Raw genomic sequence first — 24,150 nt, 5'->3', positions numbered from 1 at the left:
TAACGTCATATTGTCTGTTATGCGGTTCAACATGAACACGATTGTACATACATTAAGTTACAATGTCATCGTAGCTTCAGTGTCATAGTCAAAGTAGTGTGTGCGCAAAAACACGTACTCATCTTCTGTTCACAACCTTCTTCCAAGTCATGGATATTCCACACTCTTGTGGTGTTGGTGATGAATATTTCTAAAGGTCAACCTCGGGTGACCTCTTACAAAGTGGTGCTCAATTTATTGACTGGGATTTGAACTTGTAACCTTTCATTTATGATCCGCACACTTTTAACTACGTTTAACTACTGCTCCACTTTGCCGTATGCATAGTGTATGCATTTATTAGGCCTGTAATGCTTTATTGATCCATCAACTGAAATCGATTCCAATGCTCGCGGCGACATGGATTGAGTCACGCTTAATCACAATCGATGATTTACTGATTTGTGCGCAGCACGATACTCACTGTTGTTACCATTTGGCCGATACAGAGAGACACGTTCAGATAATCCAAAGTGAACAAAACAAACGAGGCAGAAAAGAGAATTGAGAAGCGATAACAAACAAGATTGGAGAATCCATAAGATGTTTTTTTTTTATTAAAATGGATTGTAATTTATATGAATACATTAACCTCCCCCTCCCCCATTAGCCATCGCACCTGATTGGCTTACAAGTGACGACATCATTCACCCCCTCTAGTTTAGACGGAAACAGGAAGATTTATCCACAACTCTGGCTGTCGCCTGATGAGGCTGGTTGTAATTACTGGCGAAACGTCATGGTACTCGAATTGTAAATGTTGTGGTGGGTTTACTGCCCAACACACCGGTGTGCTGAACGAGTAACTTCTTGCCATGTTTTTGTTTACGTGACCAGCCTTACTAATTGGTTGTGTCGAGTGGTGGCGGGTTTAATGGCACATTTATATTTACGCGATCTATCTCATGAAAGATCTTACGGATGATATTGGTCGCGAAGCCTATGTGTTAAAGATTGGAGAAATACATGACAAGACGAATTGATTCTTGAATCTGATTTGTGACAATTCAACCCATCGATGTGGAGCTGGGGGCATGGTTGATGGGATTCATGATATGCCCTAACAGTCATTATCAGTCAATACCATTTACAATGGGATGCTGCCCCAATGGTCTTATGGTGTTAGCACACTGGACTTGCAATCCAGACGTTGCAGGTTTGATTCTGTTTAAATAATGGGAGAGTTTATGAAATCCAACCCTCCCCCCACCTCTGCTTACACAGTCATATAAATGGGTTCACCAAGGTCACGTTTAGTGGGGTAAAGTGTGGGTGCTTCCAACTCTTTCACGACTTTTGGGGGCTCTTTAGAACTCCCTCTGGTGGAGACATTTCTTCCAACAGTGATGTGAATATAAAAAGGCAGATTTGAACCTTCATCCTTACCATGTACACAGTGTATTGAGTGCACAAAATAGCCCCGAGCATTGAAGGTGGAGGAGATGAAATCATACTTATTTGTTCAATTGAGCAAGGTTTTAAGAACTTTGAAAAAGAGACAATGAGTGGGCAGGAATTCAAAAGATGAGCAGTGAAAGGAAAAAAATCCGAGAGACATGTTTTGACAGTACGGATAGATGAATTGGACAGACTGGTAGACTGAATCCTGCACAGATAATGTGAGATAGCATTGCTGGGGACGGTGTGTGTGGCTGTGTGTGCATGACGATTATCTAAACTGGTCCTCGGCCTACCTGAGGTCGACTCAGCCTCAAATGAGCACCTGACGCAATGTGTCAGCATCAGCACTCGGGAGAGGTCTGGTCGCGGTGCTGGCCACCGACCCCCTCGTGCGCCACGGTGCCGGCCTTCATATAGATTGCTACTCGCGAACAGCACTTGCCCCTACCGTCTTGTTAAGGCTACACGGGGGGGGTGGGGTCTTTGTCTTTGTGCGCGCGTCGTGGCTCAGCCTGAACGACCGCGAGGCCGCCCTGGAGCAGGCCGGCAAGCGTGTTCAGCAGTACCACCTGGACCTGGAGCGCTTCCTGGCGTGGCTCTCCGAGGCCGAGACCACGGCCAACGTGCTGGAGGACGCGAGCCAGAAGGAAGGCGTGCTGGAGGGCTCGCGGGACGCACGCAACGTCCAGCGGCAGTGGAAGGTAGGGGGCCTCCCGCGCCACACACTTCATAGCTCGTCGGATTCCCCCAGTCTAAATACAGATTGTGATTTTGACGCGCACGCACGCACGCATGCAGCTCACAGGGACTGAATGCCCATACAGTTGTGGGGGCGCCACGGTGGCGGAGATGTCAACTGCCTCGCCTTGGTACGCAGGAGGTCGTGGGTGCGATCCCGACCCTGATGATGCCGGTATTTGTGGAGTCTGCGTGTTCTCCCCCGTGGTTGTGTGGATTTTTCTCCAGGTCCTCTGGCTTTCCCCTCCACATTTAGAATCAACGTGCGTTCAGAGTATTTGGTCGCTGATATAAATTTCCACGCGATAAGCCACTTCGTTGAGCTATCATTTGTGGCCATGTCGCTTCTGAAAAAGAGCTACATAGCTCAATGGGCTTTACCTGGTAAAATGAAAAAAACATGTTTATTTAATAGTTTAGTTTTGCAGTCGCCGTCGTGATTTATTTGTATTTTTTTGCAAATCTAATTTTCGGCTGTATCTCAAGAGAGTAATGAGAAGTTCTCGAGCAGTTCTGGAGTAGGTTCCAGAGGGAGAGCCTGAATCTTCTGGAACAATCCAGAAGAAAGAAATTGATGTCGATTAGGCACGTTTTAGCAGAGTGGAAAGCTTGACGAAGAAAGTTCTATATGGAAGGATATTGGAAAAGAAACTGTGAGGCTTAAAAATAAAAAGGCCTGCTCGACAAATTCTAAGGGAAGTGTGAAATTAAAAGGAAGGCTCAAGATGGGTGAGGATGGATTGGTAGAGAACTAAAGAGGAAGAATCTCAAGACCATGTTTGACTGCTCAGATAAGCAGTCGGCCGTGCCCATCACTTTCGGTGGTCTTGAGGAAGTGGTGAAAATTCCAGATTCCGAAGGTCAGGACTGGTAAACTAAGTCGTCACCGTCTCTCATATTTTCATGCGTGGGTTTTCTACCAGCACTGTGGTTTTTCTTCTTAACAGCCAACGCCAACACACTCGTTAATGAAATTGGACACACATGCCAATACAGGGCTCTTCTGAGAAAGAGTATTGAGGCTCAGTGAGGCTCTTCCCTGGGTATATAAAGGGCATTTTCCGATGATTAAATTTTTAGGGTATCACCGTTGAATTCCCACTAAGTGTTGCTCGCCAGGTGATGCTTGTCTTCACCGCTCTTGGGAAGATGACGATGATGGAGCTGGGTTGAACTTTTGCAAGGATTTAAATTCACTTTTTCATGATTGAGAGCCCTGCTGCTTTGTACAATTATCTCGTGTGGTTTACTTGTCTTCCCAATTCATCACGTATACTTATTGTATACGTGCTGCATAAAGCATATGTGACATGACAAAAAATGCGTGATTTCTCGTAATTTCCTGACCGCTACGCTATTGTTTACGTCAGTGTGGGACACTGGTGGCCCCTTGTGGCCTTTAGTGCGGGCCCTGACGTGCATCCCCTGACAATAATCGTGCTATTAAACAATTGGAGGCCCTCACACTGATGATGTTTTATCGAGCGAAAGTGGCCTCCCTCTGAAAATTAGTGAAGAACACTGGGTCACGTGAGTTTCTTTTCCCTGAGTGCAAAATTTTGTTAAATCTCTATTTCTATTCAAAAATTTCCAAACGTGTTCTAAGAGGGCATACGTAATGTCCGAGTGTAAAAACACAATGCGTCTACAAATATTGCAATGCTTGTAAATGTTGTTGCTGTTTGTTAGGTAACCCTTAACCGTCTACGTACTATCAAGAGTTTGCTAACACTACCTGGCAAAACCAGACTGGATTGAAATGAACGCTGTGTTATACAGATATAGTCCCAACCAATGTCATTGTGTGACATTTTTCCAAAAGCTTTTACTCGTGCCAAGGCATTTCTTTGCCAGGTAATTTATTCGTGATGACTCTTATTTATAATTTTTTCAACATGCCCGACCACTGTTGCCAAGCGTACACACACAGGGAAATTCTGCCTCATTTCATGAAGCTCTCACTTTCATATTTTTCAAATAATGAGATTATTTTTACTATTGTGAACGAGAGGGCACTATATGTAGCTGAGCCCCCCCCATACCCCCAACGTCACCATCTCTTTCCAACCCGGTGCCCCCATTCCTTGGCCACACCTGGCGCACCCCAAACAACGACAAAGATCCCCCTTATAGCCTTAACAGGCTGTTGGGGCAAGTCCTGTCAGCGAGCAGCACCTGTGAAGGCCGGCACGGCACGCGAGGGGTTGGGTGGCCAGCACCACGCCCGCCCGCCTTTGTATCCCCAGCGGCGATGTTTTCACACACCGCACCAGGTACTCATTTGAGGCTGAGTCGACCTAGGGAGGGCCCAGGACCGGCTCAGATCACCAGGTTCGTAGTGCAGCGCGCTAATTGCGACACCACCGTTGCCTCCTGGCACACCCCTCCCCCATGCACAGGGCACCCATAGGGCTCCTCCCATCGCTCCCCCCTCTGTTCGGAACGCATCTACCACCTGTAATCATTTACATCCCCTTGTCAATCTACTGCAGGATGAATGCCATGTCGGTCATGAGGGTTGTTTGACCATACTTCACCACGCTGGTCAGTGCGAGTTGACGACAGGGACAAGCTAGAACTGTTAGACAGAAAGGTTCATAGCACGATGCGCTCACTACCGCGCCCACCAAACCATCCGCCCGCATTTCTCTTTTCACGTGATTAAAACTTACAAATCCGTGGTGACGCACAACAGATGTGGTCAGCCTCCTCTGAAGCACGGCCTGGGTAGATGCACATCACTAACAGGGCAAATGCGTCCCACGTTTTCTCTGCAGTGCATCCATCAGGCACAGCCGATGGATTGAACGCGAATTATGCGGCCGGGAAAGAGGCTGTCATTAAATTAACTGTGACGTTCACACGGGGCCTGCAGTCAGGGCTTCGCTATGCTCCTGCCGTTGCTCCGGCACAAGGTTTGACCCCCCTCCACAGGGAGATGTTGGTCTTGATCGAATGAGATCCGGAGCAGAGGCACCCTTTCACTTGCCGCCCTGTCGGATTGCTGCGGCAGATGATGAATGATTTCTGATGGAGATGCCTTCACGTTTCAAAACTGCCTTGGCAACGGATGAACGTCGGATGGAAAAATGTGGCGCGTAGATATTCACGAACGCCCGTCAGAGGGTTAGAAAAAGAACATTGTCCATTGGTTTTGAAAAAAGAAATACATTCTTACATTGCTATTTTATTGAGCAGTTGTTAAACTTAGCAGGCTTTCAGTGTGTTTAACACGTGTGATTGTTTATTATTGTCAGTGTAAATCAAGGACGTTTTATGAATACAACTGCATGCTGTATAAAATAAATTAAAACCACCATAACAATTGTTCTTTTCTCAAAATATGCATTTGCAGTGCTCTAAGGAATTAGTTGAAGCAAATATATGTATTTTAAATAGTTATATAAATAGGGTCTCATAATAAGTTAGCCTTGATCAAATAAAATAACAGTTTGCAATTTAGTAATTTGTATTATCAATATAGTTGTACAGATGGAAATCTATAAAATTGTGTAAAAGGAGGCAAATTTGAATGAAAGTTTTAGAGGACATGCATGCATTTATTAAAATTCTTACTTACAAATACAAAACATGTCTCTATTAAAATTGCAATACAATATCCTTGCGGCTTGAACAGAAACGAAAGTTTAAAATTCAAATGATAACATCCAATTTATTTTTACGAGGCAATTTGTGAACCTTTATGAATAAGGATTGTCGATGCGTGGCCAACCTGCATAGTCTCACCATGTACCACCCTTAACGGACCCCAATCGACGCCGATTACGATCCATAGCCCGCTGCGATCTGCTGTCCAGTTTACGGGATCCATCCTTGAGTCTGTGCCAGTTTTGCAATAGACTTAAAACAGTGTTGTTCAAAAAGAGCTGACTCTGTGTGTTCAGCGCAGTACACTTTTCATGGACCTGACTCATAAAAATGCACAAGAACAAATGTTCAAACTAGCGAGCACTCTGACCAGTCTTTAATGTTAATGTTGGCATCTTTGTTAAGCTGATCAGTAGTCCTACACACTTGACACCTCACTCCCAACCGCTTGGCAATCAATACCGAAGACCCCTGTCACGTGATTTACAAGAGTGGCCTTCTTGTGTGCTATGTCAGCCCAAGTACTGGACATCTATGGGAAAGAGCTTGATAGCTCATCGGATTTCTCCAGTAGAAACAAATATTCTGATTCTGAAGTTCCATGTCGGACGAGGGTGACCTCTGGTCCTTGGTGTTGGCCTCGCTTACAACCCCCTCGTGTGCCGTACCGGCCTCCGTGGCGCTTGCCCGCTAACAGCTCTTGCCTCAAGAGCCCTGTGTAGCTACACCAGGGGATCTTTTTTCCTTCTTTTTTGCGTGGCGTAAAAAGTGCCCCTAGTTGGACGTGAGCCAAGGTGGGCACGACTGGCGGCTGGCGTCGTGATGGCTACTGTGGGGTGTATACGTGCCCTGCCTGCAACGTGCGTGCTATTTTTAACATGCTGCTGTCCCTCGTGCTAGAGAGCGGAGGTTTATAGTTGGTGCCAGGGCAGGTGCACGCTAAGCCTGCGAGTGTTTCGCAGACACGGCTTCGGCTACAATAACAGCGGGAGCCATCTGCGTCACTCCGTTTCCCACGCGCCTCTCCCCCGCTGCGTCTCGTTCTCCAACGCATACATCACTCGTGATGTGATGTGTTGATATTATTATTGTCATCATCATCTCTTTTTGTTCGGTTTAAAAAAAAAGAAATATATGCGGTGTATCTGTTCGTGTTGCTGGCTTACTGGATATCATGATCTATAAAATGGATGCTGACGTGGTGCAGAGGTCACCGGCTTGATCTTGTGCCACGGTGGTTGAAACAATGAGACAAGTTTCTTAAATCTACCCCTGCCTCCGTCCGCCCAGCAGTATAAATTACTTTATCGCTCCCCTACTGGTGAAAGGACCTCCGCTAGAGGGATCTCTGGAGAGCCAATCTAGAGAGGGTACTTTGGCCTACTCTTTCATGCTGGCAAGAAATCTCGTAAGAGGTCGGACGGCCCACACATGCGACCTATCGATCAACTGACTATGGTGTACCGATTTCTTAGGGCTTCCACTTTTTTTTATATAAAGAAACAAATAAATAGACCGGATTTGCTACATTGATTACTTTTCTAATACACTTATACTGTACCACAAACCAAATAAATATAACATTTTTAAATGAGAGAAAATATTTTGACGTAATTCATATGAACGATATTGAGTGATGTGTATTATAGCAAATTTTTTTTTGCAGCACTCTAACACTATAGAATAAGGTCTCTGCAATGGTGGCCTGTTCGAGCAGCTGGTTTGATCTCTGCCTGGGAGGTTGTGCTAAAGGGTTCAACGTTTGATAGATTCTAAAATGTGTTTTTTTTTCCAAGCTCTAAATCAGTGTGGTCCAGTTGGCTTGGTAATAGATGGCACGTTCGTTGCTTTCATGGTGCAGCTCGGGCTGCCGAGTGCCCAGCTGAGCCCGCAGAAAGAGGTCGTCCCTCGTAATGGATTTGGAGCCAAACCAGCAAAGCCACTTAGAGCCGATGGCCGGTGTCAATCTCACAACAGAATTATAACTTTGATGCGGTGCATTAGCTAGCAGATGTCACTTTGCCTGCAATTATCCTGTTACAAATGAAAACAGAGCTGCCTTTACACATTTGCCTAAGCCGCTGCCTTTGATAATTGTGAACTTTGGCAAAACAGTACAAATCCGTGGCATGGAAAATTAATTTCCCTTTAAAGTTTTTTTGAGAGATTTTCTTGAGGTCTGCGGCTGAATTTCACGGACGTTGTTCCCGCCGCGGACTTTGATAACAAGACAGCTCCGGCAGACACGCCAGAGGGGGCGCCTGTGCCTTTTTGTGTGTTTTTTTGGGACGGCGTTTAAAGTTCACGGAAGCATGTGGTTCAACGTCGGCCAAGCGCCTGCCATGGCCGATGTGTTTAAGTTCGCCTCCCCCCACCCCATACCCCCCTCCCCTGCTTGAAGTTTGAGGAGATGCGAGCTGACTGGGTGTCCTGCGTCTTTAGAGGCAGCCAGAAGATCTTGGCAGGCAGCTCGCAGAGCCCACGGCAACTCGCTGTGAGATGTATGGGCGGAACACGGGCCTGATACGGGAGCGGGGGGGTGATGCGGTGGCAAGATGTTAACTCCCTCGCCTGGTATGCAGGAGGTCGCGGGTTAGATCCCGACCCTGACAGCTGTATATTTGGAGTGTGCGTGTTCTCTCCCTCCACATTTAGAAACATGCATTACGAGTATTTGGCTGTTGTAAATGTCCACATGTACCTTACCTGATATAATAAAAAAGAGTTTAGTTTAATGCACAGCACACAAACGCATTCAGTTCACCCATCCAAGCACACCGTGCAGGGTAAAGGTCCGCTGAGCTTCTGAGATCTGACGAGATTGTGCACTGTCCGGTTAATTGCTTGTAGGTAGAAGGAAAATGCTCAAGAACGTGTTGTTAATCAAGACTATAAAGGCCTGTATTGCCGATGCGGGACAGGGCTACGTGTGATATAGGAAACGGGATTAAGTCGTAAATGAGAAATGCTAATCTAAACGTTTTATTGCAATTCAAAACAGTGTCTCCATGTTCATCAGTAGCGCAGTGCTCCTCTCCATTGGTGGCCCTGATACAATGGTGGAAATTTCCCATTTCTATGGCTGGTGCGAGTCTGTAATTAACAGAATCACCTACTCCGTGATACCAAAACATACCTTTACCACTAGAAAAAAATATGAACTTGCAGTCTTTTACCACGGTTGTGCTACACAAACTCAATTTTACTGGTTATACCACACGATCTGTAGTTCCAGAGGAAGCTCCCAGCATGTGGAGTGAAACATTGGGCGCCCATGCCACCCAACACACGCCACAACCCGGAAACTTAACCGTCACGTAACGTAGGGTTCCGTGCGCCGTCGTCAGTGACGCTGCTGCATTGCTCGTGTCACCTAAGACATGCCAAGGGAACCAACAGCAAAAATACCACGGCTAGAAACCCCAGCAGCACATAGCACCAGCCTACGTGCAAGCGGTGCAGTTAAATAAATACGCTACAAACGACGTGAAAGCGCTGTGTCGCTCCTGAGCCTGCATTTTATTTGTACAAATTGGTGTTGACGTCGCCAAATTCTCCCTTGCCATAGGAAAGGCTAATGGGATATACCACAACATTGCTAGGTCTGCCATGTTCAATTTAATGTGCGCGGCATGGACGCGCAATGTGTAGATTTGTAAATTAACAACGGTAAGGAAACTACGCAACGTAACAACAGATAAGAAGACATTTGAACAAATATTACATTTTAACGCTGTCAACCAGAGACACAGATTTCCTGGAAAAGCGCAGTGAATCACTGCGCATTATCTCAAACAAATACACATATAAATAAACCCTTAAAGCGTCTCAGAGATACCAGTATTTAGATGCTATATAAATGCAAATTGTAATTGTAGCCTTAATTTTAATATGAAAACTGAGAATTAAATCTCTTTATTGCCCCGTTCAGTATAATTATGTTGGGCTGCTGGTCTATCAAAAGCACGCGGTTTTTCGCAAACCGTATCAGCTTGCGGCATTAGCGCTGCGGCGTAGCTGCTCCTGTCGTACATAACCATTCCGGGCAGGAGCCTGGTCACCTCGGTCGTAGACGCACGCGTGCACGCAAGCCAGCTCGTGATGCACGCGCAAAGCCGTGCGCCTATCTGGCCACTCTGTGGGGTTCCAGTGAGGCGGGAATGAGCGGTGAGTGTTCGTTCGTCTCAAGCGGAGCAAGGCTCTTCGGTTCTGACTTTCCCTCAGGGCTCGGGCAAATATCATATTTCATTGCAGCTCACCAACTAATCATTTGCAGATTGCCGCTCTGCTGGAAATTTGCGGTAATAAGTTGCCAAGTGTTGTTGCGTCATGGTGTGAACAGATCGGCTTAATCAGGTACGTCATTTTTCATTTAAAATAGTTGTAATTGAGACGGACTCTCATTAACGGCCAAACCTGCGGCAATCGAAAGAAAAGTACATTGACGACGCTGTCCGTCTTCTACTTGAGGGAATCGGTCTTGCAGGATAAAATGCCACCGTTTAAGGGCGCGACAGAGGTTTTGTTTGGCGGGTTTTTTCTTTTCGCGGAGGACATCAAGGGCGTGTTTATTTTGGAGCAAACGGCCAGGGGTCACCGTAGCCTGGCCGCTCTGCGTTGAGAAGAGACGGGCGGTGAACATCGGACACGGGCGATGAACATCGGAGCCGTGTTAATGGACACAAAAAAAAGAGGGGTGGCGAGATTCCATTTGCGCTGCGTCTCTGCATTACAGCCCGTAATTGAAATGTCAAGCTTTTAATTGTCATTAAAAATTCAAATTAAAAATATTAAAGGTTACCTATAATGAGAGGTAATGGGACGTATTTTGTTCTATTAACAGCCCTTGCCCCTGACCTAACCGACATTAGGTCTGACGCAGCTTAATGTAAACTTACTTCTATTTGATGCGTGAAGATATTTAGATTTAAAACACATTTAATTGGACACATATAAAAAGTAATTAAGGTTTATTATAATATAATGAAGGATTATTTAACACATGAGTGTATATATAGATGGACAGCATGACCTGTGGTTTTTAAGAACACATTTCGCTTCGTTTGTTTGCGATTCTCAGATGTGAGCTGGCTGAAATATATCTTTTCAGAATCAGGCCTCACGTTTCGTAAACGTTTGCTTCGGTTGAACCGTAAAAGAACGGTGACTAATTAAGGAAAGCAAATGCTACTTCAGCAAAAAGTGCCATTGGCTTGGTATCCGAGAGTTGTGGTGCAACATCGAATCCGTGGTTTGTAATTATCGTTCGCGTGGTCACAAAGGGAGGGGCTGAGGTTAAGGTGCTTGTCCCATTATGCCTCATTTGCATAATTAAACATTTCTGAATAATTTAAAGGACGTCACTCTGTGTGTTCGTGTGTGTGTGTGTGTTTGTAGATATTACTAACATTTACCATTTCGGAATACATCTTCCATTGTACACGGTCGTGGTGTACATGGATGTCCTTATAATGGAAATTCGCAGCATATCCACCATTAAATACAATTGGCTAATTCACAAATGCCTGTAGTTTTCTTTTCAGTTGACTGGAAACGGTCTTGTTAGAAAAGAGCAATGCAATGCTGTGCATTTCAGAACTTATTATTATTTTTGTGTGTCTATTTCTTTGCATTTTTCACTCTGAAAAAATATCCCTTGCCACAGAATGTATCAGCTTTGATGAGTCCATACATACCCCATCTTCAGGATATATCGTGCTTTCACCACCCATTCATTTTGTAGAACTACTTATATTCCAATCCAAAAGGACTCTGGTAGAGAATCGAGTTCGAGAAAATAAACTCGAGAATGCGTGTACGGCAGAGGTCGCAATCGGGTACCCGATACCCGTACCCTACCCGATACCAGGCTACCGGTACCCGGCCGGGTACGGGTACGGGTACCTGTTTGCGACCCTGGTGCGGTCGGGTACGGGTAGGCCGTGAGTCACTGGTAAGTAACCGTTTGTCACTCATATCCCAACGTCTTGTCTCTTCTCACAATTCAAGTTCCTAGAATCAACCCACCCGCGCCTGCAACATGGCTTCATCCCAGAGGTCGCAATCGGGTACCCGATACCCGTACCCTACCTGATACCCGGCCGGGTACGGGTAGCCGGGTATCGGGTAGGGTACGGGTACGGGTACCCGTTTGCGACCCTGGTGCGGCCGGGTACGGGTAAGGAATCAAAACCCGTTTGCGACCTCTGGTGTACGCTGCTGCTGCTTATATGCCGGAAACTTTATTCAAGTGAAAGTAAACATGTGAACAGAAAGTGGGAAGTATGAGGAAAGGTGTAGAGTCGGGGTTGTGACCCCGAGGATGTGGCGCAGTGTGAAAAGGAAGGCATTGTGTTTACACAGCATGGATTCGAAGGCCACGGACATATTTAAAATGCATGTGCACAGTTACCGTGTGTGCCGTTTCTGCACGCGCATGTCTCGCACATTTCCGGCAATGGATGGGGCCGCGTCGTGTCACCATCACGTCTTTCTGGTGTGCTTTGGTACTCACACGTGTGGCTTTGATGCCAACACAACAATGAAAGAATATTCGTGTGTACACATTGAGCCACATTTACACCAAAAGTAAGTAACACGCTCAACACATTCAGTCGTGTTGTTGTTAATTGTGCTTGTGCATCACTGTCAATGCAGCAGCAGCATCCATCACCAAATAATTTGTTTAGGTTACATATTGATCATATTCTCTTTTGGGACCCGGCTTCGTGGATACTGCATCAGAATTTAAGATGTAACTCCGTGTTTCTCATCGTCATCAACATCTAATTGATGTAAAATTATCACCACCTGGGTGAGCTTGCATCACTTGGAAGCAACGATTTGCATTTCCTGAATCACCCCACTTAGATGTTTTAATACGAATATATGAAACATGTGCTCTATTGTGCATTTTCCAAAACTTATTAAAACAAGGAAGAAAAAAACATGGTTAAGAATCGATTCTATGATGTGTTCTACAATGCTAACTCCCTCGCCCGGTCTGCAGGAGATCGTGGGTTTGATCCTGATCCCGATATTAATGCCTGCATGGATGGAGTTAGCGTGTCTCTGTCCCCACGGTTGCGTGAACTTATCCCCGGGTCCTCTGGTTTTTCACTCCACATGTAAAATCAACATGTATTGAAAGTATTTGACTGGTATACATTTCCACGTGATAAGACACATCGTTGCGCTATAATTCGTGGCCAGGTCTCTTCTGAAAAATACCTACATAGCTCCGTGGGACTTACCTGGGTAAAATAAATATAGTTTGGTTGAGTTTTTAGTTAAATTTACGTGCTTTTATCGCCAGAAGTATTTAACTAGCTAGTCACAACGTTGCCTTCTGAGCCACACAATGAGTGTTGACCACTTACTCTTACCTGTTCCGAGACATCTGCAAGTTGCAGGGTGGGGTGTTGCGTCCACTGCTGAATGATATTGTACTCACCCCAAAGAACCATAGCGACACGACTGCACTCTACGATAGCTGGCGCCAAACTGTGCCACGCGCCTTCCCGCATGGCCCTTTACTTTTGATTCCGTTTCGATGACGTACGTGTACGTACACGTACGTCATCGTATGTATACGTTTCGTGAGCAAAAGTATTCATTTTCTTTAGTCCTATCCGTTTGTCTTCTCCGCACCCACAAGTTAATTAAAAACTCTTCGCATTAGTGGCGTGAAAAGCTTGACTGCTGGGGCTTTAATGTTTGGGACCCCCCCCCCCCCTTGTCAAGTCAGATGACAGAAGATGTTAACAAGAGATATCGATTTAATGAGATCAGAGAATTGTAGACAACAATCAACATGTCGAGAGAGAAGAAAGACAAGATATAGGTGACTGAGATTAATTAACTTTTTATGCAAATCATACCGTTATGTTTATGAGGATTAACATTTGAGCTCGTGTTCGATGCACAATTTTTTTCTCCCTCCATTATTCCCCTTGAGCTAGTTTGGGCCATGAGATTTTGCTTTGTTTAATTTATGCCAAGCGACCGCTACCACTGCTTTAAATTGTATTGCGTCTTGGGAGAGAACATCCGTGTATGGGTGGAATTTGGCCGTTTGCCTAATTTGCGCTATTTAAATCACCACGCGAGCCCTGAGCGAATACTGTTTTCTGCCTCGCATCACAGAGTACTGCCATTTCCACCACCGAACGCAATCACGTCGTGTTAAGAAAACATTCTCAGACCACCTGCAATGGAACAGAAGCAGCATTTTCATTTTAAGTTAATTTTGCCCACGTGAAATGCATTTCCTTTTCTTGTTTTTAATTATGTACAGGCAGACCTAGGCTCTGTGCGCATGCATGAGTGTGTGCTTTATATGCTCATCGTGGGAAGCGTGTTTCTGCATGATACAGAGGAAGCCATTTGATATACCGTTCCGAATTTTTTGCGTAGGTATCTGTATTCATGACAGCTTGTGGTTATTCAACGTTGGCCCTTGTGGCTCCTCGTGTAGCTTTTGAATAAATATTTATTATTTCCAGTTTTTTTTGTTATCTGGTCACTTTTCTTTAACGTGGCATAATTCAGTGGGAATGGCGTAATTATACCACGTACTTCATACGTGCAGTAAAACTGCCATTTTTACTCAAGTGCATCCGCATCGATAAATCTACATGAGGTTGTCTGCAGCTCTCGGAGCCTCGGCAATACGAATGCATGTTTGCTCGAGTGTTCATGGGTTCGTCGGAGTGCCATTGTGAATCTCTGAGGAAACGGGTGTGTGTGTTTCTGTGCAGTAGTGCAGTTCGTGCAGCAGTTAGCCTGCTGTGCTACGGACCCCGTCGACTGGGTTCGATTCCCGCTCACGGTTAACACCAGTGATGATTATCTCAACAGGACCTGGGCCTCCCCTTAGGTCGACTTTAATGAGCATCTGGTGCTGTGTGTAAACATGGCCACTAAGGAGACAAAGACGGCCGGGCATGGTGCTGGCCACCCACCCCCTCGTGTGCTGTGCCAACCTGCATAGGTGCTCGCTTATAGCACTTGCCCCAACACTCTGTTGAGGCTATACAGGGGATTTCTGACTTTATCTTGTAATGGAAAATACATACTTGCTCTTCATTTATTTTTCAGTACTTTAAATTAATACCTTTTGGAGATGGTTATGCATTGTACTCCAGATTAGTTTTCTATCTGTGAAAGTATGCGTGGAAGTACATATGAAGTTCAAATGTATACATGTGGTTATACATTCTGTGCAGGGGATAGTGAATCATACAAGTGATTGGAGCAGTGGGTAGCGCACTTCCCTATGAACCTGGCGATCTGAGTTTGATTCCTGATCTTGGCTAACACCGGTGGTCTGTGTACCCTATCCGCCCACCACTACTCTCTTTGGCAACGAATGCACCAACCAGCTTTAATAGCCCATATGATCTACACAACTTGGGCAGGCTTTTATCCAGCAGTGGATTAACAAATGGCTGTGACGTGAATTGTATTGTTACTTTTAATTCACTAAAAGTATGCAGGGTATTTGTTTATTGTACCATTGCAACTTATTTCATGTTTTTATTACTGTTGTCCCAACACCTTGAAAAACAACTCCCAAAATTTACATCAGTAAAACCTTTCTTTTCTCATTACAAAAACTATACTAACAGTTTCAGTGTAAAATTCATGTATTTTTGCTTCTTTTGAAAAACACCAACAATAAAACACTTGACCAATTAAGCATAATGCAATAAAAAAATTAGGCGACGAGACCAAATAAAAATCATCTGACCGGAAGGATTCCGCTAGTTAGGAATGTGTTCGACCAAAGTTATATATTTTTTGTTAAACGGCTGCATGATATAAATTGACAAGTTTTCGTGTGGCTGGGCACACAGGAATCTTTTACTTGGCGGCAGTGGGGATTGGTAGTGGCTTGCAGGGCTTGAAGTGTGTAACAGCTCATAGGTAGTAACTGGCCCCCCAGGAATGATTATGCACTCGGCCACAGACTGAGTGCTCCTGCCTTTGTGTGCCATGAGTGCTGTCGGTGGGATGTGAAATGAAAATGTATTCCTCGCTTTGTATGCTCCTTGCTCTGTCTTCGCTTGTCCTCCTGGTGCGCCTGTTTGCTGCGCTCGGAACACTCCGCTATTCAAACGTAACAGCTTGTTTTACGTGAGCTTTTTTAAACGTTTTTTTTTAGATTAAAAGAAGAAAAAACAGAGAAATCTCACCTACACCGAGCGTGCACAACAGAGTGCCTTCCCTCAAGGGCATGCATTTTTGAGGATTGTGACATTTCCTTTGGAGTTTATTTTTGTCAAGGATAAAACATTACTGCTGCTCCTGAGCAAGTTATCAACACGCCTGTCCCCTCTTAAACTTTTCCGTAAGCTGTATCGCCACGGCTGCCCAGTGATTTTTGTTTAGTCTGTCGTGTGTGTCAAATTGGGTTGTATTGCTTTATTTGGTTAGGAGGCAGCTTTGGCATTATTACAATATGAATCCAGTGGCTTGAGTTTGATTTCTGGCCACGGCCCGCATCAGTGGCAAGTGCTACGTGTATCAATCCTGCCCAACCCCTCCACCTCTTCATCAAGTTGCACCAACCAGTGTGGTGAAGTATGGCCAAACAACAGCTGTGACTGGCACAGTGTAAGGAAGCTTTCATCGAGCAGCAGATTGTCAAGGGGCTGTCGATTATTATTTTGAAACGTGCGTGCTTTTAAGGGTACAGTGCAACTGGTCATCAGAAGATGGTCGGTAGAACAGATATTCTAGTGCAGCAATTAATTCTTGAATTCATCGGTGTGTGATGCTTTTAGTATTATCTCCGAAATGCATGAATTTAATTTGGATTCACTGAATTCCACCCACAAGAAGCCAAAGGCTCAATAAAGGAATTTGTCAAATGTGCCAATGCAAGACCTTCTGGAAAAAAAAGCCTGGATACTCAATAAGACTTTCCAGGCTAGAATAAAGGACAATATTACAATTTCCTATCGCCAGACAATAAGTAATTGTACAAGCGGAGACGCAGGCTTTGGTTTATTTCCATCCCAATGCATTCTCCTTGTTCCCCTCTTGGGAATTTGTAAACCTCACAATTCTACATGCCTCTCCGTCTCTCTCCAACGTCTCCCTTCCCTGTCCATCACCTCTTTCATCACTTAAATGTGTTTCTCTCCGAAAATCGTACAATTTATTGACCCACCGGCACACGTCATTGTTTATTTATTTAATTTCACCCCTCCACCCTCCAGCTTGTTATATTTTTTATTTCTTATTTGTTTCTCCGACAACAAGACACGCAATATCCTGTGTAGAAGCACACTACAGCACCCGCTGGAAAGGCGCCCTTGCAGTTGCAAAATATCTCAAATAAAAGAAATACGTTCCAGAAGAAATTGTGAGGTCAGAATACGCAACATTGGAGCGCCGCGTCGACATACGATATGGCTCATAGAGCCAGGCGAGCCGGTACAAATCCCTTGGTCTGAACATATTGTATGATAATGCTGGACTGTATACCTATATATTATGCATGTGGTGAATGTATGTTTGCACGCTATTTTTCAATAGCATTATCTTGAACACAAACCACAAAATCCCCAAATATATTCATTGGCTATTGTAGTGTCCAATATGCACCGACGCCATACGTATCGTAATGCTCGCACTGTGCTATATTGTGCATGCCTATTGATCGCAACATTTAAATATTGACATTTCACAATCCAAAATGACTGGCGTCCATAAATGTGTTTTGTTACACTTACAAGGCTCCACTTCCTATCGTACTATTCCACAATAATTCAATTTTAATGTAGTTATGATGTTTTGCTAATTTATATTACGAAACACTCGGCTGCTATATATTGATTGTGAACCATTGTCTTTTTTTTGCTCTCCACCGCACAAGGCATGCATCCCTTTATGTTATTTCTCTATTGTACGAGCAAGAACAGTGGACATTTCTCTCCCCCCCCCCCCTCCCCCCCCAATAGAGTAAACGGTGCATTCAGCGAGTCGGTTGTTTAACTTCATCAGTGCAATGAATGCGACCGGACGTCTTTGCTTTGCTGTCCATTTGAAAAGAAAATACGCCGATCGCAAACGGAAAACCCAGAATGGAAGCCCTCTTCCTCTCTTCTCACCCCAGACTCGTGATATTTGTAAACCTGACTTGCCGCTTGAGGCATGAGAGCAAATTTTTGTTTTATTTCCGCGTGCCATGTCAGCTGCCATAAAATATTCAATACCAAATCTTTATTTTTGGACTTACAGCGTAAGAATAGTTTGGCTGCTGCCGAGGGGGCTGCTTTAATGCACTTTGTTTTTTTGTTTTCCGACTACCCGCGATCGAGCGCTGCGCATGCGTCCGCTCCGATAGGAATGCCACGTCGATTAGCGGGGTTGCCGGCGTGCTTGGTCGGAACTCACGAGCGTCTGTTTACAAGCGGCAGATGTCCCACACAACTGGTAATGGGGGGGGGGGGGGAGCTTTGGCCATGTGGTGGCTCTGCACTGCAATGGGGACCGGTGGCAACGGGTCTGGGAGACCACACGGGGGTCCGCGCCCTCGTGGTTGTTGTTCCACCTTCCACCTCGCCAGCATGCGTCTGTCTTCTCTCTCTCTCTCTCTGAGATTATTATCACATGGTGAGCTGCGGGATTTGTCGCTAACGCATCGTGAATCTGTGGCCCCTTAAACTTCTGTCCCCGGGCGCGACCACGATCCAACTTGCCGTGTCGACCGTTACCCCCCCTTGCTGCATTTGCACGTAAATTAGACCTGCAGGCATTCCGTGGTCTTGTTGGTAGGTGGATTCTGAAAGCTGTCCCAGTAGGTTGGAGTTGGAGAAACGCTGCCGTGAAGTGCCAATTTCAAGTTAGTCCTCCGCAGGCAATAATGAGACCTTGTTACGCATACTTGGTAGCCGACTTGGCCACGAGATTGGCATGTAGTGGCTGACATCAGACTGCCGTAGGTTTATTTTTTTCTACTTTCAGGACGGCAGACGTGACGGTGTAGAGGCAGCCGCATCATTTAGCTCCTCGCCTCCCCACCGCCATTTAAACAACACCATTTGCATGAAAATGTGTGCTTAAATTTGCGAAAACTTTTGGCTGACCCCGCCAATTCTACTTTTGTTTCTTTCAATTACGCGTGGTGTAGGGCCTCTTGGAAGGAGGTGTGGGTAAAGAGGGTGGTGGAGGGGCAGCACTTAGTCCCCTGGGGTCTCTAGATGTCACTGACAAACATTATCATATTTCAGCATTACAACTATCGCAGAGTTCACGAGACCCCTGGGTAGGAAGAGTCCTGCAGAATATCATTCTGTTATCTGCCCTCGTTGCCTGTAGCTATTCATATTTCTGTGGAATGCATTGCTGCCTACCAATAGCATTAATCAGCATCTGTGACCCTGCATACGGAATGAGATGATCGGTGACTTCTTTCCAAACCGGTAGCTGGTTTTTCTTGGCCATATTTGTCATGTCCATCCGTCCGTCCCTCTGTTCATCCATCAGCCTGTCTCTTGAATGAATGTGTGCGTGCGATATTTATTGGTGTAGTCACCTTTGTTACGATGGATTCTTTTTTTAAATGCACGGCCGTTATTATTAAGGAGCTCGTGCATTTGATGTCGCTTGTTCTAATAAGGTCGAAGTAAAAATGGGACGGTTAACGACAGCGAAATTTAAGGGGATGGCGAGCGTGAATAGTGGAATGTGATAGAAAAAATATATATTTCAACCAAGTCGCTCTCACTTGCATCGATGAACAACAACTGTAATAATAGCTGAGCAGTACCTGAATTTAACACACTCATGAAATAACCTAATGCAATTTTAGCTGCAGAGGAAGCAATGTTAAATTATTAATTTAAACCAAATAACTGCTTTCAACATTTTTATACAATATATAACAATCTCCTACATTTGCGGTGCTTATATAAAATGTTTCTTTCCTGTGTAAAAAAACAATACAACCTATTGGCATTGTAACCCCCAACTGCGTTTATTAAAGTCGGCGGCGAATGAACCTCGTGACCCGGAGTTCGACTCCCATCCGTCGCTTACGTCCACGGCGAACAATAGTTTTCTCCCAACCTGCATTGACTAGCATGGTGAAGTATGGTCTAACAACTCCGCATGACCACCGGAGCCAGGGGAAAGGAGGCCCCAGAGCATGCTTGACAAGCGTCCTCACGCGTTGCGTCTTGCACGGTGCGCTGGCTGTTGCCAAGGGTTTGCCTCTCCCTTTGCTCGCTCAAACCTCCTGCTCCGCCACCGGGCCCCATAGGATGAGCGGCAGCCAATCGGCGGCGAGCTCGACCCAGCTCGGCGTTTCCAAGAACGCAGCGGGCAGTACCTGTCAGCACCTTCAATGGCAATAATAATTAGTGTTTATGCCACCCGATGTCTTTCATCGTAAAACTATTGCAAGGCACTTTTTGGAGAGAGAGGAAGAAAAAAACTGCTTGACAGCGAAAAACAAAATGATCGAAAGCACGCGCGGCGTTGCTGATAATCGCTTGCGTTACACGATTTAGCCCATTTCATTCAAAGCCATCGCACTACAATAGAGCTTTATGGGAAACATCTTTGATAAATAGCCACATTTTGAGACCTGATTTAAAGGAAGCCATTTGAAGTGCCCTGATCTGAGAGCGAGAGTGGAGGTGGTTCCACAGCACTGGTGTAAATTTGGACAAAGGCTCTTTTCACCGCACAAACTAATCGCGGAAGAAGCGTTGACAAAGGGTGTGCTTGCCGCCTCATCTGCTCCACACGCGGATGGCGAGTTGTGAGGAATGAGAAGATTCGTTTAGTACGCAGGCACCAGCGGCATGGTTCGCCGTGCATGTCAACATCACGATTTTGATTCGCCCTTCTGAGCGGGGAATGCTGCCGTGGCGCATGGTCTAATGGGTCTTCGCGCACTGGACTTGCAACCCGGGACGTCGCCTCTTCGATCTCCCGTTGGAAACGACGGTGTGCACCGTTTCCCAAATCTCCACCACCTCTGCCCACCCAGCAGTATAGATGGGTAACACCGCAGCTGGCCCCCGTTCGGCAGGTTTCGTGTGGTGGGGTAATGGGTGGGTACTACCACCTCTTCCAAGACATCAGGTGACCGTGGAAGAACATCCTCTCAGAGGGGTTCTGGAGAGATTCTTCAGGTAGAGGCCCTTTCACCAGCAGTGGCGTAATCCGGAAATTGCAGAGCTGCACCTTTACCTTCACGCACCTCCGATGAGCGTGGTTGGCTACGTACGGTGCAAAAGAAGTTCAACATACATACAATCTCCAACAGTGGTGGATGTCCCAAAGGCCATGCGTATGCCTCCAAGCCCACAGGTCAATCGGTTTTAAAACGTATCAGTGGGTACATTGTCCAAACACACCCACTCTCCTGCACAAGGCAAACATGCAAGCGCAGAATTACGACGGTCAACTCATTAGCACCGCGATGAGGCAGCGGTGCATCGTTGTCAATTGGACATGCAGCCCAGCAAGCAATTGCAGGGCTCCACCTTTACCACGTGCTTTACCCCTCCGAGTGGAATTCCGGCATTTGGTGATGAACCACGCCACGGAGTCAGTTTTGTCTCGCCATTCGGGTTGACAGGCGATGCGTGTTTCCTTTCCGTCCGTGCGGCAGCGGCAGCGACAGCAGCAGCAGCGACAGCAGCAGCAGCTTTATCCCACAGTTAGGAAACGTTGGACGGTGTACGAAGAATGGAAATGGCCTCATTTGTGGCTCGCCCGCTCCTCGCCGCCGCGTCTTTACGGGCCAGCGGTGGAGGCAACTGTAAATGAGCGATAGCCTGCCTCCTGCCGCCGCCGCCATTCATCGCCATCACCATAAACATTACCGCCTTCCCATCGCTCGGAATAACAGTAATTAAATGTTGTGCCGTTTAGTTTGTATGCAAAACGCTAACTATTAAAAAGGCTAACGGCGTTATTAATGTCGCAGCGACGATGCCCTTACTGCCAGCTGCAGCTTATTTACACGTTTGGTGGGTTTATATTCGCAAATTATCTATCTTGTACGAATGTCTTGTCTCTTTGTAGATCTATCCTAAGATGTTGTCTGGTTTCAGTAACAAGGGTCATGCATGTTAATGGAGATCCATAGTAAACGGTGCAGATTATTTTCATTATGTGACGAAAATTAAGTAATCTGTTTGAGCACGGTAACTTTTGAGAGAGAAAATATTTTTATTTTTCAAGGGAGACCGGAACTTGATAAGCAAGTGCAGCATTACAGTACAGTGTAGTAAAATGCAGAACACGTGCATCACAATTAGAAGAATAAACGGTATACTTTGTGAGTGGAAGTACCCCAAAAACCATGACATTAAAATGTGACAATGTGGCGGCAAGTCAAAAATGACCAATGGATGTTAATACAATAGATCTAAAATATCATGAGGAAGTGTTTATTGAAATTAGGTCAAAGGTAATGAATGCTCAGAAGGTATTCTCACAGCATTTACATGGGTGTGACGTTTCGCTGTAGGTTTATGTGCAGCATCATCAGGTTGAGATCTGAGCTCCTGTTAACAACCTAATAATGATGCTGCTAATTGTTTTTTTACCCTTTTATCTGGCATCAAAGCTGACACCTTTTTTACAAGGAGTCATGTTTGCATTGACCACAATACCTGCAGTCGAAATGCAAAAAAAAACATAACTCTGATAATATATGCACTGTCCTTGAAATTGATTGGTCCACACCCGAGACAGCTTTTCTTAGAGCCTAGTCTCACATGGTGTTGGACCAGATGACGCCCAAAGGCGCAATGCTGCTGCTGCACGTAATCTCCAGAGAAACGCCGTTACCTGATGATGCTGCACACAATCTCCAGAGAAAATTCGCACCTTTTTAAATGTTGTGAGATTGCTCCCCAACAACAACAATACCAGTAGTGCTGCTGAAGCAGTCATACATTCGGCGTGTTTGAATCGCGTGACACTTTCATAAATTGACTGGGTCGGGTGGAGGAGGGTTTACAACACACACATTATTTATGCGATGACCTAACCCAATGGAAACAAATTATGAATTTAAAAAATGCATTACTACTGAAAGGTATATCATCATGGCCATAAGTTTCGGCAAATGGTTTTTCTGTAGTGGAGGAAGTTAAGAGAGAAAGGAGGGTTTTGACTTACAGTTGGCAACAATGTTTTACAATGTGGTTCCTTAAGCAGACCATGAAAGTTGGAAAATTCCATTCATAATTTTTTAAAAATATTTTTCTTCGAAGTTATATTGTAGTGTTCTTCCGTTAGGCTTTCTATTGTAAACAATGACACTTCCATAAGCATGAGCTGAAACATACTTTTAGTTATGAGGTACTCTATTTTATTGATGAGGGTGGAAAATAATGTCTCTCCTCTGTGTTTTAAGCCACCGCTGACGGAGAATGCCTGAATATTCATTTGAAATCATACTCTTGCTTGCGTACATCTTTAGCAGTTTGCATGCGAAGCGACTGAGTGAAGAGTTCGTTACGGCTCGTGGACTTTTTGGCAGTTGCTCACTCCAATGTGGCTTCAGAATTTTAAGTAGCTTGAGCAAGGTATTTGCTTGATGACTCTGAAAAACATCCCCTGGCCCTATCCAGACGAATAGGGGGGAAGCAATTGCTGCTCAAAAGCCACGTTGAGTGCAAACCTCTATATATACACCATAAATATGCTACAGGGAAAATTATCATTCGTAAAGAGCAATTGTTCAGCATCCCGAATGACACATTTTCAAATTGAGTCACGTAACCGTGCTGTTTTATTCTGGTCAGTGCATCTGTCCGAGCGTATTGCCTGTTGCTGATAACCAATGAGCAATCAATTTGTTGATAAAAAAAAGGGTTACCCTTGTGCAACTGACATTGCTAGTGGTCAGGAAGAATTTAAAAGTTAGGATGCAATGTTTTACCCTTTTACACCATGACCTTTGTGGGGCCATGTATTGAGTGTAGCCCCGGGTATTAGAAAGGCTGACACTTATTTTCTACAACCTCAGATGACCATAATTATGAATTTTACCCAAGATCCAGACATTTGGTTGTGATTCTATGAAAAAATATATATGTTTATGGGCCACAGAGAAAAAGTTTTTTGGAATGGACCATTAAAAATATAAAAGTCACATCAATATTGGACTTTTATTAAAGTCATATCTTTATGGGCTGAGCATATATTACCATAAACGCACGAGTATTAGGGGTTACTATGTGGAAAATGTGATTCTTACCATGTGAATAGCTGTCAACTTTCATTACCATCTTTAGCTTGGCTCCCACCCTCATATACATCTTACGCAAGTTTTGATATTATTTTGAAATTGTATCTGATTGTGTCTGAGCCGGAGCATTTTAA

General features: G+C 45.1%; 1 protein-coding gene across 1 annotated transcript in view; it reads left to right on the top strand.

Moving 5' to 3' along the window:
- Positions 1 to 24,150, top strand: part of LOC133353592 (dystrophin-like) — a 639,339-nt gene that overhangs the window by 507,470 nt on the left and 107,719 nt on the right. Inside the window, 1 exon segment of the mRNA XM_061569957.1 lies at positions 1,952 to 2,141. Within this exon segment, the coding sequence (XP_061425941.1) occupies positions 1,952 to 2,141 (190 nt within the window).

Source organism: Lethenteron reissneri, chromosome 6 (assembly GCF_015708825.2).
Source record: "Lethenteron reissneri isolate LAM-NWPU_2019-01 chromosome 6, ASM1570882v1, whole genome shotgun sequence".
In the NCBI taxonomy this organism is placed as follows: domain Eukaryota; kingdom Metazoa; phylum Chordata; class Hyperoartia; order Petromyzontiformes; family Petromyzontidae; genus Lethenteron; species Lethenteron reissneri.
This window is presented reverse-complemented; position numbering and strand designations above follow the sequence as displayed.